Here is an 18,091-nt window from a genome sequence, read left to right on the forward strand (position 1 = left end):
AGAAACAATCTTGGTGGTCAAGTATGTTTAAATATGAGTTGGTAACTTGGCAGTTGGCAGGTACTAGTAGTGGTACTGTCTATCTGGATTATGTGTACTGCATGTACTTTGACAGAACTTCAATGGACCTTATAGAGAGGTTTACAATGCTGACATTAAAGGTAGAAACACACTACCATCAAGTCACATCATGTGAGCTTATGGGGAGTCGGGACTGTCGGGAGTCGGAAAGATGTAGTTCAAGGTTTTCCCATAGTATTATAGGTGATTCCGTTTATGATAGCCACACTGCCCTCAAGTCACGTGATAGTTGCCCTATTCCACATTAGGTATGCCTTTTTAAAGAGGCTTAACGTCATTCATAACTGCTAAGGTCCCTTTGACTATTTGCCTCGCCACACCAACCTCAAACAGCCTGAGTGGGACAGGGCCAGCAGCATGCGATTTCCCGTCTACAGGGTTCGCCTGGTGCTTTCGGCGCAGGATACCTAACTCAAGGCGTAGACTGGGACCTGAACTAGTGATTAGTAGTCTAGTAAACCACAGAACTTGCTCAGAAAAAGGTCCTTATGGGTTGGTTCCCCGATGATCCTTCGGGGTCCAAAAACCGACCACAAATTTTCCTCTTTGTGTTGAAATTTTTTGGACAAATTTGATCAAAATGTCCTTTCTAGATTTACGTATTACGGAACATCAGACGGGTCGAGTTTGGACTTAGAACTCTTTTCCCTTGATCTATACCTATTGAAAATGCTCTTGCATAATTTGAAGTTGAATATTAGCATTTGAGCTGATGTTGAATCCTTTTCTCATCTAGAACTACAGTGAAATGGTTAGCCACGTTAGCATTGTCTGTTTAGGAAATAGCTCAGATCCAGGACATTTGTCTTCTACATCTCTAACGCATTAGTTGCCTCATTGATCTGCTAACCCTGTACACTTAATATCTCTAACATTAGATTTCATATCTTAAGGATCTGGTGGGTATCTTGTATCCTTGGTGACGCAGAGGACAGTTCATGAGAAACTATCTTCTATGCCAGTGGCGCAGAGTGAGATTTCCAAAAGGGGAATCTATAATCTCATATAGAGTATGCCGATCCCCTGGTGGTCGGACTCCAAGCGCAAAGCCGAAAAAACTTTGACCCCACCGGGAATCGAACCCGGGATCTCCGGTGTGCAAGCCTAGTGTGATATCCACTAGACCACAGAGGTTGCTGAACAACCTTCAAAACCATCTCAATCGATGATCAACATTCAACATGAGGCAATTTGCATCACGCAAGATTTTGCATTGGGTTGATTTACCTTTGAAGTCACTGAGGCTTCATTTTGCCTCAGTGTAAACGTGTGTCCAAAAACAGTCGACCTGCCGTCGATCGACGAGGTGAAACTATGTTATGGAAGCAGTGTGGACGATTCAGTCAGCATCGATTGATTCCCGGTCGACTATGTGTGGACACACCTTAATAGAGCCTTTAGGATCCTTCGCGGTGGGTACACATGTTCTTTAAGAATCACCAAATCACTATATCTTCGGTAAGTGATGGCCCCCTAGCTTCGATGAACACCACGCCACTGCTGCTATCATCTAAAGGTGTGATGAGTAAGAAGATATTACATGGCCAATTTGAACTGGTTTGATACTCCGTATATGCCATTGTCCGGTTTCTATTTCTAATAATAGCTATCCTGACTACTTGACTATTATTTTTAGACTTGAGTGTCTTCTGTCTGAAGATGCGACGCTGTGGTAGAGCTTAGCGGCTTTGCGGCAGAATTTCGACAAACATGCTACTGATATTGCCTCGGTGGCGTATCGGTCAAGACGCTCGCCTGGTAAATAGGAGGGCGTGGGTTCTATCCCAGCCGAGGCGTGAAATTTTATCCTCATTATTTTGAGAATTTGACCACATAATAATGGAGCTCTAAGGGTTAGGTGGTAGAGAACGCCTCCGGCAGTACCGTCGCCTAGTTTTTAATTTCCACTCAAGAGTCTATTTTTGGGAATTTCATGCTGACCACTCACTCTTAAACGGTCTGACTGACCCCGATCTGAAGTATTTTCCGCCTCACACCTAGGTCTGTCAAACGATGAGCGTGAGTGACCTGCAAAAAAAAAAAAAAAAAAAAAATGTCGATGATAAAGTTACGAAGAGAGAAGGAAGACAGGATATGAGAAAGCCAGCCGTCCCGAGAACTCACCTTATCTGTTTAGGATAAAGTTCGCTCCGGGCGGGAACCGAACCCGCGACCAAGGGTTTACAAGGCAGACCCCCCCTATAAGCTATCTAGGCTGGTCGATTTTTTTTTTTAAGAGGTTTGACAGAGGGAACTGTAACTGCTATGGTCTTATCGTCCCGAAATCGAAGAGAGAAGGAAGACAGGATATCAAGCAAATTGTTGTCCGCTTCTTGCAAGAAAGAACCGGACAACAATTTGCTGGATGTCATTACTTCATTGGCATTGGTGCTTGATAGATGATAGACCTGCTACTTGAATTACATTATTACTTGAATCCTTTTTTTTTAAAGAGGTTTGACAGAGGGAACTGTAACTGCTATGGTCTTATCGTCCCGAAATCGAAGAGAGAAGGAAGACAGGATAGGAAAAAGCCAGCCGTTCCGAGAACGAACATTATCCCATCAGCTTAGTTGGTAGGATAAAATCCGCCCGGGCGGATTTTATCCTACCAACTAAGCTAACTAGGCTGGCAAAAAAGATCTTTTATTTTCACTGCCCTGACGCAAAGACCAGTCCCTATAATATTTGGTTCATCTACTACACCTCAAAGTTTCCATTATTTTCCCTCAAGTCAAACCATTTTTTTTTTATCAAACAATGTAAAACAAATTCAAACAATACCAACTTGGTAAAACTCTCACCCTGCCTCCTCCCCTGATAACGAACGTGTGAAGTGCTGAAGTTCAGTAGAATCATTTCAGCTAAGGTTACACTTCTTGCTGATAGTCAAACTCAGTCCAGCTTTAGTCCAGATTGATTGACCCGAAGAAGAGAGTTGTGATTCTGAGTTGTGGTAATTTTGAGTTGTGACTAGTTCGGAAGAAAATTAGGACTTTATCTGTGTGTTGTGCCGTCGTTAATGGTCGATTATGCCGCTGCAAAAGGTGAGTGAGAGTGCCTTTTCTGGGATTTTTACTTTTTTATAGTTCTTTAGTGTGCTGTGTCGTTTTGGCAAGCCAAACTTTGGGCAGTTCGTCACGTCAATACATTTTTATTGACTAGGTATTTCTCTTCAAAGTAATTAGAAAGTATTGCAATCGGTCCAAGGTCACTTAATTATTTTTAGGTCTACGAAAGCTGCTACGGGCCGGAAGTCCTCAAGGAGGTTCGGAAAGAAATGAAGGCCGCGTCCGCCAAATGCTCGAACGTTATCACCCTCCCCTCTAGTCCTGCGTATGCTTCGGCCTCCCAGTCGTTCAAAATCTCGCCACCCAGCGCTAGTAGTCACTCGAAACCCATGATGACGTCAGCAAGTTCGCTGCATGAGGAAACCAAAACAACGCCGAGCAACATCGACGTTGCCAAGTTGCAGCAGATCATTATGAACGGATATAAACATGTCAACACTGTAAGTTATTATTTTTTAGGGGTTTAGGTCGTGGTTATGTACCGGGTTGGGTTAGGTTCGTACTCCAGCAGTAGGCTACTACTATTATTGTGGTCAAATTCTCAAATTACTTTGAGGATATTAAAATTCCATACCTTGGCTGGGATTGAACCCACGCCCTCCTGTTTACCAGGCGAGCGTCTTGACCACTACACCAGCGAGGTAAAAATGACATTTATCTACCTATAAGTCCGTCTTTTTTTCTGTGAATTTTTAGTGTCTTCCACGGCTGTTCTACTACCTAACCTCTTCTGGGCTTTCAACTTAGCAACGAATGTCCATGATAAAGTAAGCCTAAATAATTTATATGTCATTGTATTTTTTACAGCAACAACAACAGCAACAATCCCAGCAACTAGCGGCCCAACAACAGCAACAACTCCAATCCCAACAGCAAACCCCCTACTCGGCGGCCCTACAACAAACCAGTGGCGCCTCCTCCAGCCTTTCCGCCAACAACGCCAACATTCTGCAGCAAGTAGCCGCCGCTGCCGCCCTATCCCAGCTGCCTTCCGCCACTCAGAATCAGCTGAGGCCCTATTTTGGGGCCTACCAGAGCCCTGCCGTGACTTCGGGCCTGGGGTCGATGTTCTATCCGAACTCCCTGTTCGGGGCACACTCTTTGAATCCATTCTTTTCGTCGGGAGTGGGACAGGTGAGTTACGTATTTATTCATAGAATGGAATCGAATAGAATATGTAGATATAAATACCTATACGTAGGTACATTGTTTATACTACCAGCATAGGACTGAAATAATGTCCCTTTACTCTCGTAGTCTGAACAAGGTCTTATGTGTATATTCGATAGAGGGAACTGTAACTGCTAAGGTCCTATCGTCCCGAAAGTGAAGAAAGAAGGAAGACAAGATAGAAGAAAGCCAGCCATTCCGCGAACGAACATTATCCCTTCAGGAAATCCGCCCCGGGCGGGAATCGAACGGCCTCGCGCTTACAAGGTAGACGTGCTACCAACTAAGCTAACTAGGCTGGGTTTATGTTCTTCTAATGAACTAAATAACTACCTACCTAGTTACGGTGCCCGCAGAATGAGGAATTCAAGATGAAGCATATTCAGGCGGAACATCCGGAAATAATTCAGGCGAAACTCCTGAAAGAAGCACACGCAGAACGAGGTTGAATTTTCCAGGAAGATTTTCCAGCTGATCATTGAAACCCATTAAATTTGCCTCAAAAACAAAATATTTTGTTCTTGAAAATTTTTCCTGAAACAGTGTTTCTGAAATTAATTTATCTCGAATCTTAGAAATGTTTCGTTCTGCGCGCTCATAAGAATGTGTACGTTTGTTTATTTCATCTTACGGCTTCATCTTTGTGCTTCATCTTGAACTCCTCGTTCCGTGGGCACCTGGGCACCCTTACACTACAAGGTATTATTATTTTTCCATTTTTCTTTCCTCTAGCTTAACCCTTACACGGCGGCCTTGTACGGCAGTTTCGGTCTTAACCCATTCTTCCCCGGACGGTCATCTCGTGACATGGACCTTAGACAGTTGGAGGGCATGGCCAGGATGACAGGCAAAGTCAAGAACGTTACCTGTGTCATGCAGGAACTTGGCTATGTAAGTATCACACACAAGGCCGTTTTCAGGGGGGGTCGAGGGCCCTCCTCCATCGAGCTTCATTTTTCTTCTTTACTGTATGTCAAACTCCGATAATTTGGGGTCAAGGGGGCACGGCCATGACGGCCATCACTGTAATCCGAGAGTTAAACTTAAACGGAGTTTAAATTCACTTTGTCGACCCGGCCTTAGACGAGAGAAGTTGAAAGAACCTTAGTGTAAGTAGCTAGGTACTGAAGCAATCTTGAGAGTTTTGCAAAGCTTAGGTGCTCGAATTAATTTTTACAACTAATGACTGTTATAAATGAAACCTACCTAAGAAACAATTACCTTTTTCCCATTACCTATTACTCGACAATCCTTTTTAGAAGACTAGAATTTAATTTAAATAGGAGGTAAAGATCATATAATAAAGCTTCTATACCTACCAGTTTACAGTTTCTGGGAATATTATTATTATCTATCTACCTATTATTAGATAAAGTTAATTGTTATTCTGTAGAGCAGAGAATTAGCTACCGGTATTTTATAAGGGGTCATATTATTTCATAAGAGGTAAAGGAAGTAAGCAATAATAAAATTGATAGTTAAACCTTAATGTATAAAAAATAAATTACATTGGGAACTCCAGAGCTAGACTCTTCTTCTTCTTCTTCTTCTTCGTCTTCTTATGGTCAAAATGTAGGAGAATCCTCTCCTCAACCCCCTACATTTCCCCTGACCCCCTACATTGTTTTTGGTAGTAGGGGGTCAAGGGGAGGTTTCTTCAGACCTAGATTTTTGTCAGAGCTCATTCTCTCTTCTGCTTTCAGACTGGAAGGTCTCTCTGCTCCCTCTCTCCTCTCTGTGATATCTCCAAATATTTCAACATATTTTTTTTTCCAACAAGAGTTTCCATTAGAGTATTTAAGATGACCAAGAAGTCTTTCCTATGTAACTTTTCACGAGAAATCAATCGGTGTATTTCAACAAGAGTTTCAATTAGAGTATTTAAGATGACCAAGGAGTCTTTCCCATGTAACTTTTCACGAGAAATCAATCGGTGTACATGTAATTAACTTACCCCCAGAGCCAACAATCTGTATGGACAGCTTCTTATACTTGGTCACCACATTAACATCTACCCATTGTACAACCTCATCCAGACTTATGCTTCTAATATACTCGATTTCTCTCTCTTGTCTATCGAATAGGTAGTCGTTTAGTTTAATCTCCTCAAAATAGCGATCTGATTCCTCTTTTAAATTCACCTGGGGATGAAACAACAAAAATAAGGTTAGTAAGTAGAGTTAATAGGAAAATGAAAAGGATAGAATGCTGAGCTGGACTCTTTACTGTAGTCAAAACTATAAATCCAACTTCTTGAAGCTACCAGGAATCATGGGCCCTATTCCACAAATGGGTCCTCACTCCACACTTTTTAATTGACGCTCAGAAAAGGTAGACAAACGGTGAGACGTTTTTTTTTTCTGCGTCTTCTTGTTCTTCTTCTCCTTCTCCTTCTCCTTCTCCTTCTTCTTCTTCTTCTTCTTCTTCTTCTTCTTCCTCTTTTCAAGTGTACAGACGGAATCTAAAGGAAACCCTACTTGTCCTCGAACATTTCCGTAAGGCGCTTTCTTGCCATGCAGAAGGTCCCGGGTTCGAATCCCACCATCGACAAAATTTGCCCTCATTTTTCGATTGCAAATATTTCAACGGGTTACTGTTTTTGTGTTGACCCAGCACCTAAATGGAATTGTGCTTTTCATCGCCCATCTGATGAGGGACATACTACGGGATGGGCATGCTACGACATGGACCACATGCGTCTCTCTCTCTTTACGACACAGACCACACCGTTTTTATTTTGTAGCAGTTGTTTCATTGCTACGAAATAAAAACGGCCCGTGAAACACTCATCTTTTTTTTTCCTTTCTTTTATGTACATAGAGAACCTGTAGGTACTATAAGATGTATTTATTGACCTATTATTATTGTTATTTAATCAAAATATAATAAACCATGGTTAAATTTTAAGATTTACCTCAGTCATACTCTTCTTCTTCACCAGCATGCCGATGATATCCTCATATTTGCTCTGGACCGTGTCGTAATTTTCTCGCAGGTAGCCGGTTATGAACCCGTGAACCCTGGACTCTATGTCGTCTACGCTGTACTTGTTGACTTGAGATTCTACCACAATACTCAGACCTAGCACGCCGAACGTGTCCCGCACTGTGGCACCTACATAATAACCTGGGGGGAATAAGATGAATCATTTGAATTAAACAGTTTTCAGTTATTTCCAAAGGGTTTAATCATGTTAAAGCCCGTTCACACTTGTCGCTTAGAAAACTTTTAAATGGAGCAGTGGCAAATGGGTAAAAATTATAAATAAATGGTCGATTTCTATGTGAAAAGTTGGGAAAAATCCAAATCCGAGGTCAAAACTCCGAAAAAATAACTGCAAAAAGTCGAAAATTAAATTTTTATTTTCCGTTCTAATGAAAGAGTTCAAAGATGTGTGACGTCAGACTTTGCGCAGTTGTTTTTTTCGTCCGCTAGGTAGCGCCAGTATGCAAGCACGCTTGCGGAGGAGGAGAAAGAAATGCGCAGAAACGTATGCGCACAAACACATTAATGTGTTGCCTGCGAGGGAGCTTTGCTCGGGACATTTTATGTGACGTCATCGCCTACGGGAGCGTATGCCGTGACGTCAAAGTTCACGATTTAACCTGTATGAAAATAAAACTCCCAAGTCCGAAACCGAATCACCCAAGAAAGATGCCATGTTACCAACCAAAACCAAAATAAATCAGACAAAGGGAGGATATCGAAATATGCGAGAAAAATTTCGACACCTCAAGCGGTTTTTTTTTTTCAAGGACAGGGTCTTTATTTTATTTTATTTCTTTATTTATTCACTACATTGCATAATATACAGATTTTTTCCTACGCTAAATTATGAAGGATCTGAGAAAATCAAGTATCAAATTTGCCATATTGGACAGGGTCTTAGGTCGGGGGCCACAAAGTGAGTACTCGGTTTAAGATTAACTCTCGGATTTAAGCAATCTGATTGCTTGATTTTTAAAAAAATCCTAAAATTTCAGCCAATCAGATAGATTACTTAAACCGAGTTTAAAACTAAAGCGGAGTTTAAACTTACTTTGTGGCCTTCGGTCTTAGATAATAATAATAATAATAATAATAAAGCCATACACTTACCAGTCTCCTCTACAGGAGCATCTCCTCTCCTCTTTCTGCCGGAGCTGGAGCTTCCTCCCCCGCCACCACTCCTGCTCTTCTCCTTCCTCCTCTCTCCCGCGGATGACGAGCTCTTCCCGGCGCGATCTGATCTCTGCCCCTCCCCGCCATCGGGCGAGCGAGGCGGCTCTTCCCCGCCAATTTCTTCGAAGTCGCGGCACGAGGATTCTGGCGCGGAGGACGAGCTCTTCCCGGCGCGATCTGATCTCTGCCCCTCCCCGCCATCGGGCGAGCGGGGCGGCTCCTCCCCGCCAAACTCTTCGAAGTCGCGGCACGAGGATTCTGGCCGGGGATCGTGTTCCGTGTCCGCCTGCGAGTCGCTGTCAGCGCTACTCCGATTTTGGCCCGAGCGAGAGCTTTTGTCCCGCGAGGATTCTTCTCTTGACGTGCTGGTTTTGTCGCGTCTTGAGCTCTTATCTCTGGAACTGGAGTCTCTAGACCTCGAATCTTTATCTCTAGAACTGGACTCTTTATCTCTAGAACTGGACTCTTTATCTCTAGAACTGGACTCTTTATCTCGAGAACTTGACTCTTTATCTCTAGAACTAGACTCTTTATCTCTATAACTCGATTTAGAGCTCGAATGTTTGTATCGACCGTGGGAATCTCTAGAACTGGAGTGCTTCTCTCTAGAACTGCTGGACTCTTTGTCCCTCGATTTAGAATCTTTAGAACCGGCTGCTTTGTCTTCGGATCTCGAACTTTTCGAATCTCTAGATTTTGAATTAGAATCTCTAGATTTAGAACTACTTTCTTTATCGCTAGACTTAGAACTACTTTCTTTATCCCTGGAACTTGAACCTGAATCTCTAGACTTGGAAGGTTCTTTTTCTCTAGATTTAGAACTAGAGTATTTATCACGAGAACTCGAGTCTTTATCTCTAGATTTAGAATCTTTACGGTCTCTCGAACTTTCTTTATCCCGACTACTTGAATGTGTTTCTCGAGTACTTGAATTTCTCTCACGGGTACTTGAATTTCTATCTCTCGAACTTGAACTTCCATGTTTGGAACTTGATTTATAGTGGGTACTTGAATTCCTACTACTTGACTTCTGATCACGTCTGTCTCTACTCTGAGATTTATCTCGTTCCGAGCTCTGTTTGTCCCGCCTTTCAGATTTGTCTCGACTTTCTTCGGCACTTTCTAAACCTTCACCACCATCATCTTTATCCAAATCACGCCCTGATTCTTCTCCTTCTGATTCTTGGGATTGAGACCGAGATTCGCGGAATTCCTCCGAAGATTCCTGGGACCGAGAGCTGGATTCTTGGAGCCGGGATCGCGATTTCCCGGACCGAGATTCGCGGAATTCTGACGAATCCTGTGATTGAGATTCCGGGAATTCCGACGAATCCTGTGACCGAGATTCCGGGAATTTCGTCGACTCCTTCGAGTTGTTGGAATCTTCCGCTGAACTGCTGCCTTGTGATTCCAGGTTCGATTCCCGGTCGTCGATTTCCATCGCGTGAGAATCCTGGGACCTCTCTTCGCTTTGTCGTGAATCGGAAGGTCCCGAACGAAGCCGACTGGAGCCGAATGACGATCGGGAATCATCGCCCGAGTCCGAATCGGCACGATCTTTATGTTTCAAGCTGTCACGATTATCTTTCTTATAATCTGAGCTGGAGTCATCGTCATTTCTATCACGGTGCCTTTTTGAGCGGTCATTTCTGCGACTTTTACGTTCAAAATCGGAACTGGAGTCGTCATTTCTATTACCATGTTTATTTGAATGGTCACTTCTGCGACTTTTGTCGTCTTTATCATGACTGGTGCGTGTTTCGGCGTTTGAGCGACTTGTCCAATTATCGCGACTGTTCGAACTGCTGTCGTTTCTCTCACGATTACTAATTTTACTGTCTTCTTCAGTAAACGGGCTGTCTCTCTTTCTTGAGGTACGGTCACTTTTCGACGCAGTCTCTTTTTGCTTAACCATTTTTTCCTGGTCTATTTTTACATTTCCCTTTGTTTTATTTTGTTTTTCCTGGTCTGTTTTTTGTTCTTCATTTTTCGCGTCTCTCGTCACATTTTGCGGTTCTTTTTCTTCGTCTTCATCACTGTCCACCTCTCCTTCTTCTTTCTCCTCGTCTATTTCCATTGGTTCTACACTGGCTTTCGTGTCTTTCTCATTTCTTTCATCTTCACTTCTCCAACCTTTTTCTTCTCTTCGCTTTGAATTTTCGTCCCGGTTTCGACTTTTATCCGTCAGATCGCGCTGACGGGACTTCGTCTCTTCGTCTCTAAAAGATTTACCACTCTTTTCTTCTTCGTCCCATTTTTCTTCGTCTCCTTCAGGACCACCTTCGTCTCTCCTCGCCTCATCTTGCGAACTCTTCCCAGGCTTCGTCTCATCCTGAGAATCTTCCCTCGTGGCGTCGTGTTTGGCGGCACGCCGCGAATTTTCGCCGCCAATATTCAACAGGTCAGGCGTGGAGCTGCTCAGAGAACAGTCGTTCTGCACATCGCCAAAAGAGTCTTCGTTGCTTGGCGGTGTGGAGGGGCCACGAGGTCGTATATTGGGGGCTGGGGAGCTGGTAGGTTGGTGGGAATCGCTGGTAGGTTGGTGGGAATCGCTGGTAGGCTGGTTAGAATCGCTGGTACCGTTTTGGAGTGGGGAGTTCTGGCCAGGAGATGAGCCTGTGCTCTGACTAGTTTCACCTGAAAAACCGAAGAGAAAATGTCAAGAATAGAATATACCTTGTTTATACTGTCAGCATAGGACTGAAAAGTCCCTTTACTCACGCAATCTAAACGAGGTCTTATGTATTTTTCGTTTCTTCGTGTCTTCATTTTTGGTAATTGTCATGTCTTTTCTCATTAGTATTTTCTAGGGAATTCAATGTCACTGTATAACTTTCTTTAGGGGTTTTACCCTCCATTAGGTAACAAGCTAGCGTCCCCCGCCCCACCCCAGCTCACATATGGGTTAGGCATTGTAGGGGCACCGCACAACTTTGAACGGTCATTTAGGGCACCGCGGCTCAAAAAGTTGAGAACCCCTGGGATAAGGAAAGTAAAAAAGATAATGTCCTTCCTTCTTTTAGGATAAGGAAAGTAGAAAAGACAATATGTTGAAAGTTCTTACCATGACTATCCAAATCTGACATGCCCGACAGAGAGCTCACAGCGCTGGCAGCATCCAGCGGTTCAAACGGTGGTGATATCACTGTATCCATATCTTCAACTCCGCCTTCTTCACCACCTTGCTCTTTATCACTGATTTGATCTTTATCGTCATTCTGTTTATCACCGTTCTCAGTAACAGTGCTAGGTTCAGGTTTGGGTTTGATGTCTGCCTCTTCTTCTTGGGTTTCTTCTTTTACCTCAGGTTTTACATCTGAAAAAGGAAAAAAAGCATGGTTGAAATCCCAGTTTTTATTATTTTGATAGAGGGAATTGTAACAATTTTCATCATAAAAAGCTAGCCTAGTTAGCTTGGTTGGTAGCATGTTTGTTTGTAAGAGCTAGGATATCATTCTGAACAGATGTTTGTTCTTGTAACAACTGTCTTTCAGGACAAAAAAAAAAAAAAAAAAAAAAAAAAAAAAGAGGGAAAAAAAGGAAAAAAAAAATTTTTTTTACACAAAAAAAACCCCCGGGAAAAAATCAAAGAGAGGGACAACAGGATAGAATAAATTCTGCTTAGCACACAAACACCACCTGAGAGAAAAAAATCCTATAATGTACCTACATTCCTACATACCATTGTTTTCATTTGAGTTGGACATCTGTAGGGATTCCGTGCCTGGAATTCCAGAGATCAGGGATGGGATATGATTCGTTAGAGAACCATTTGTGTTGGCTGGAAACAGAAAGAGGAAATCTTGTTGGAGTGTAAATGATATTACAGTACCTTAGCACAATGTATAAAAGGCAAGTAGTATTCTATGAGGGAAAAGTTGGAATAAATTAGCTAGGCATGGACACCATTAGATTTAGAAAAGGGGAACTTATAAACCTGGATACAGTATACCAATCTGCTTGTAATCTTAGAATTTAAAATTTGAATAATCACTAACCACTACCAGAAACAGTAATTAGGAGGACAAGAAAAAAATGTAGAGAAAGACAAATAAATGGTGCTTCCCTAACTTCCAAGATAAGGTAAAAAAAATCAACAAAACATGGCAAACAATTTGACAATTTATTCACAAGACCCAGCTCCACAAGATTCAACTCTTTCTCAATCTCATCTCTTATGTTTCCGTTTATGCTTTTTCTTGCTTTTCTTTTTCTTCTTGTGACTCCCATGTCTCTTCTCATCTTTCTCATGCAAAGAATCAAGCAAAGTCCCAACATGCAGAGAATCAAGAGCAGTACCATACGACAGTGATTGTGGCAGGGTCTGGTTGGCTACAGGATTGGCGGTGGGGACATACGGGATATTTAAATGTTCGCACACAATCTTTTCCACCTTTGGGTAGAGGACGGGCATCATCTTGGGATTGACAATTTGATCGGTGATACGGTCCAGACCGGGATTGTAATAGCCACTCCTGGAAATTGAGAAAAAATTTCATTTTGAAATTTGTTTTCTTTTTCAGTTGAATATTGTTTTTACTTTTTTCCTTGAAAATTTTGAGTCCCTGTCTCGTCTATCTTACATTAGTTTGAAAATCATGCTCCAAAATTTTCCGAATTTAACAATTAAAGGGGGCAGAAAAGTTTTAAAATGCGAATTAGGCAATTAGGTACTTCTTACCAATCAAATACCTTTCAATACTTGTTGGTGTTGTTCTGAAAACAATACTTGCCCTAGAATACTTACTCAATGACATGTTTACGTAAATTTTCACGTACAACATTTTTGTTCAAGTTGGAGTCAAATTTCAACTTTTCAAGGAACTTTTGAACACTTGTTTCTACTCTCGACTTCAAGTTCTGATAGGCTGGCTGTAATAAAATCAAAAATGAAATTTAAAAAGGAATAAATTAAGCACCTCATCTTTTTTTTGTGGATCTTTTTTTTTTTTTTTTTATGAGGGGACCTACCAACAATCAAGTGAGGAAGACAGGGTAAGGAATATACAGCTGTAAGAATTAATGTACTAGCTACCTAGCAGTTATTAGGTCAGTGTGCTACCTTCCAAGCTAAGCCTGACTAATAAGATAAAACACCTCAGGTCTTTTTGAAGGGCAATATATTCACAATACTTGAGCTAATGTCCCTTTGAATGGCAAAGTAAAAATTGCCATAATAGCTCAGGAACCCCATCCTGCAAGATTCATGTTAACATCAACCTGTACTCACCTTGGTGTCAACATCTGAAATACAGTCCCTCCGGAATTCGTCAAACACTCCTTGACTTTTAACTTCATTGATGATCTTTTCAATCTCATCTTCATGAACGGAGGACTCGGGCATAGCATGACCTACCATACCACCGTAATAAACGTTGTTCATCATTGTAAAATTGGCACAATGTCCTACGTATTATCAGGGCTGTTACTCAGCACAACACTGTCCTTTGGGGCAAGAAATTCACTCTGAACATGAAAGTTTGAGAGAACTTTCATCACTTTTTCAGCTTTTTTCACAGATTTTTTTTTTTTCAAAATTTTGCTGGATGGAGAACTGAAAATACTTTTTGTTTACTTTTAAGAAATGTTGCCGTTGCCAAACGTGTTGCGCGGTTGTCAAGGTCATTCTTGCAAGACCCGTTTACATCTTTTCTATTTTTCAATTTTTATTTTTGAAGAATTTAAGACAAATTTTGTAAATTTTCCAATGATTCCACGATTTTATTTTATTTAAATTAACAAGATTATCCATGCAAATTCTACAGAAAAGGTTAATCTTGATAATGACTTATCCTGAAGAAAAATGAGCTTTCAAAAGGACAAAAGTTTCGGACGGCTAGAGTCCCCTTTCGTGTTTTTGAAAATCAGCTGATTGAAATCGAACCCTTCAAAATCAAAATCAAAACAAAAGAGATCTTCCATTTTGAATTTTATTTTGGTTCCTGTCGGTGAATGAGTGAAAAATCACGTGTTTAAGCTCCTTTTTCCTCTTTCACTTGAAAAATAGACGAAATAAATGAATTAATCTTGTTTCACCGTGTAACTAGTAACTGTAGGTGCCGTTTATTAACATAATCAAAATGAATAAAGGTGACAAAAGAGTGGTTATGAACCCAGAGCTTCTCAAGAGGCTGCAACAGCAAGCAGGTCAGGTCAGAATTGGAGGAAAAGGTACCCCAAGGAGGAAGAAGAAGGTTGTGCACACAACAGCAGCCACCGATGACAAAAAACTACAGAGTTCCTTGAAAAAATTAGCGGTCAACACAATTCCTGGCATTGAAGAGGTAAGGAAGAATGGGACAAGGTCTTGGGTTGTGAGGTTGAGCAAGACTCAAAGCTCATGGCCATTGGATTCATAGGCTGTGTGCTGAATGCAGTAGGGAATAAATTAGGTCCTGTTCACCTATTATTGCGTCTTGACCATTACGCCACTGGGTGTAGTGGTCAAGACGCTTGCCTGACAGGAGGGTGTGGGTTTCCAGCCAAGGTACGGAATTTTATCCTCATTTATTTGAGAATTTGATCACATAATAATGGAGCTCTAAGGGTTAGGTGGTAGAGAACGCCTATAACCTTTCCTAGTGGTTGCCTTCCACTCAAGAGTCTATTATTATTATTATTATTATTGCATTGTACATTGCTGCAAGTTGTGTACTGAATGGTAGATAGGTAAAAGTTTACCCATGGCCTTGGTTTGGGACTTTCCTAATTTTAGCCAATTTCCCTCCTAAAATTCGACATGGAATCAATAAGTTGAAGGTTAACTATCAATAACAAAATAACTGCCAAGGTCTTTAGTGAAACAAATTTTACTGGCCAGTCAGCAACAAATTACCTAGCTACTCACATTAACCTCAGCCAGTCTGAGTTGAGCTAGGAAAAGATTGTGAATGCCCAGATGGTCACCCTTCCAGTACCTTGTGCTTGCTCAACTTCAGTAACCCATGAGGAACTTGAGCATCCAATGTGTTAGGGTCAATGAAAAGGCCAAGTGACATAGTGGTCAAAACACTCACCTAGTAATGAGGTAAATTTCATCCTCATTAATTTGAGAATATGACCACAATGGAGTTCGAAGGGCTAGGTGGTAGAGAATGCATCCAGCATTAAACTTGCCTAGTGGTAACATTTCAGAGTTTAATACTCAAATATATATTTATTAACATTCCACTCAAGATTGTAATATTATCATGTTTTTCCTTCAGGTAAACATGATCAAGGAAGATGGCACAATTATCCACTTCAACAATCCCAAAGCACAAGCATCACTTGCAGCCAACACATTTGCTATCACGGGACACGGAGAAACACGAGAGATCACAGAAATGTTACCAGGCATCCTGAGTCAACTTGGACCCGAAGGACTGACACAACTGAAACGTTTAGCCACAAGTGTAGCCGGTATGTGTAAAAACTTGATTGTAACGTAAATTCTTTGATCATCTCCAGAATGTTACTTGACAAATGTTAAAAATTAAACTCCTATGTAGGGGGTGAAGACTTGTGAATTACATGACCTTGAAATGTGGGTCTTTTCAAATGATAGTCCCATGTCTTTGCTTCACTGTGTAGGATTATTTCATCCTATATGAGGAGGTAAAAATGTGTACCAGACTTACTGAGTCCCAAAATATTCTGTGAACTTTCAAGTCCTGTGAGGATTTTGGACATCTCTTATTTTTCCATGACATTTAACTATCTACTGCCTCGGTGGCGTAATGGTCAAGATGCTCGCCTGGTAATCAGGAGGGCATGGGTTTGATCCCAGCCAAGGTATGGAATTTTATCCTCATTTATTTGAGAATTTGACCACATAATAATGGAGCTCCAAGGGTTAGGATGGTTAGGTGATGGAGAATGCCTAAGGCGTTAACCTTGCCTAGTGGTTGCCACTCAAGAGTCTATTATTATTATCTACTCAGTTTTCTCCCTGAAAGACCTTCACACATGGTCTCCCAGATCGTCACCTGTTGAAAAAAAAGAAAGAAAGAAAGAAAGAAACATGGTGTTTGTTGCATATTGGTTGGCTATATAAACTCTAGCCACCTCTGAGCCTTTACTGTATGGAGACAGCTTTTGAGCTCAGAGATCCTAGCTAAAGTCTATGACCTGACAATATGGAACAAAAAGAAAGAGGCACAATCAAAATGGTATCAAGGAAAGCTTGAGTTTTAGAGGTGATTATATTTCAAGGAATTCCACGTTAAAAATTCAAGTGCTCATTATGCCAACTTGCAAAGCTCTGTCTTTAATCATTTGCTGTTGGACCAGACAATGCATCACTTTTGTATGCATTGCCTTGTCAGTATTTTCAAATAATTGATATGGTTTGGGTATGGTATTGCAACTGCCCGGCAAACCAATATAATGTTATTGAAATACTCTATCAAGCCTAAATAATTAATATCTTAATTTGATGTTTTCAGGATCTGGTAGCACTGTCAAACCAATAGAGGAAGAGGACGAGGTCCCAGAACTTGTTGGAAATTTTGAAGAGGCCAGCAAGGAAGAAGTTAAAGTAGTCAACAGCAAAGATAAGGAAAACATTAAGAAAAACTCGACATCACCTGTATCCAATAATAAAGTCCCCGCTTAAACTTCTCAACTAAACACAACGTTAACTTAACCAAGTCTTACTTTTATCTCTGAGTACCATTCAGCTCCTGGTCATTTCTTGTGCTATGCCTTGCATTATAGATTTTCTCTGTACTGAATTGTGTCACTTGTATTCAAATGAAATATACCACCATGTTCATACATGCACACAGTTATTTTTCTTTGATCTCTTCATTGAAATTTCCAAGTGTTTTCATATCCCATGGCTTTATTTACGTCAATAGTTGACACAGGAAGACTGAGAACAAAAAAACGTTTAATATGTTGTGATAAACTTTACTTCTTTGAAGGCAGTCTCTTTTAAGATTTGCATGGAAACTTATACCACCTAGTTGTAATACCTACCCATGTATGGGCTGACAGTTAGATCTCTTTCTACTTCTGTCAGGAAGGAATTTGTTGTGCAAACAAGAGACTTACTGATGTAAATAACTGAAAGCAAAGCTTCAATATTGGCATTTTTGGTTTTTTTATTTTTTTTCTAGCAATAGTTATGAAGTTGAAATTGATTTTTTTCTGATTACTAAAAAAAATACAATATTTTAAAAATAATAAAAAAAGTAATAAAACTGTTTGAAAAGGAATATAATCTTCTGTTGTGATTTCCACTGTATTAAATTGTTTTAGGAAAATTCAACTTTGAATGGTCATTCTGTTTCTTTGAAAAGTTGAATTTTACAGACACGAATTCAAGTATCTGCTGAATTCCAGATTGAGCTTTCATTCTGGTGATTACACCAATCCTTGTTTGATGTCAGATCCTTACTATGATCCTGTAATATATACCCCTTTGAGTGCTTAGCAGTTGGCTGGGAATCAGGAGGTTGTGGGTTCAAGTCCCAGCTGGAGGCTCAAAAAAATGATACCAATTGTATTTTGGTTCTATGTTCCAAAGGTAGCAATCAGGTTTAAATAAGCAACAGGATGTCTGCTAGTCAAGCACCTAACTGGGTGTCGAGATATTGTGAATTCATATCCCAGCCAAATTTTAA

The 18,091-nt window shown here is 40.9% G+C and overlaps 2 protein-coding genes across 2 annotated transcripts; one reads left to right on the plus strand and one right to left on the minus strand.

Annotated features, from left to right (window-relative positions):
- Positions 1–5,316: 5,316 nt before the first annotated feature.
- Positions 5,317–13,995, minus strand: LOC103507368 (biorientation of chromosomes in cell division protein 1-like 1). The gene is made up of 10 exons (XM_026822244.1): positions 13,714–13,995; positions 13,231–13,355; positions 12,783–12,958; positions 12,166–12,264; positions 11,548–11,799; positions 10,212–11,120; positions 8,421–10,139; positions 7,237–7,448; positions 6,262–6,463; positions 5,317–5,345 (listed from the first exon to the last, which is right to left on the minus strand). The coding sequence occupies exons 1-10, from the start codon at positions 13,867–13,869 to the stop codon at positions 5,317–5,319; spliced, it is 3,879 nt and encodes a 1,292-aa protein (XP_026678045.1). The 5' UTR covers positions 13,870–13,995.
- Positions 13,996–14,403: 408 nt separating this feature from the next.
- Positions 14,404–17,342, plus strand: LOC103507363 (transcription factor BTF3 homolog 4). Its single transcript, XM_008471830.2, has 3 exons — positions 14,404–14,767; positions 15,689–15,884; positions 16,910–17,342. The coding sequence occupies exons 1-3, from the start codon at positions 14,564–14,566 to the stop codon at positions 17,077–17,079; spliced, it is 570 nt and encodes a 189-aa protein (XP_008470052.1). The 5' UTR covers positions 14,404–14,563; the 3' UTR covers positions 17,080–17,342.
- Positions 17,343–18,091: the final 749 nt, after the last annotated feature.

This window comes from Diaphorina citri, unplaced genomic scaffold, assembly GCF_000475195.1.
Source record: "Diaphorina citri unplaced genomic scaffold, Diaci psyllid genome assembly version 1.1 scaffold309, whole genome shotgun sequence".
Classification (NCBI taxonomy): domain Eukaryota; kingdom Metazoa; phylum Arthropoda; class Insecta; order Hemiptera; family Psyllidae; genus Diaphorina; species Diaphorina citri.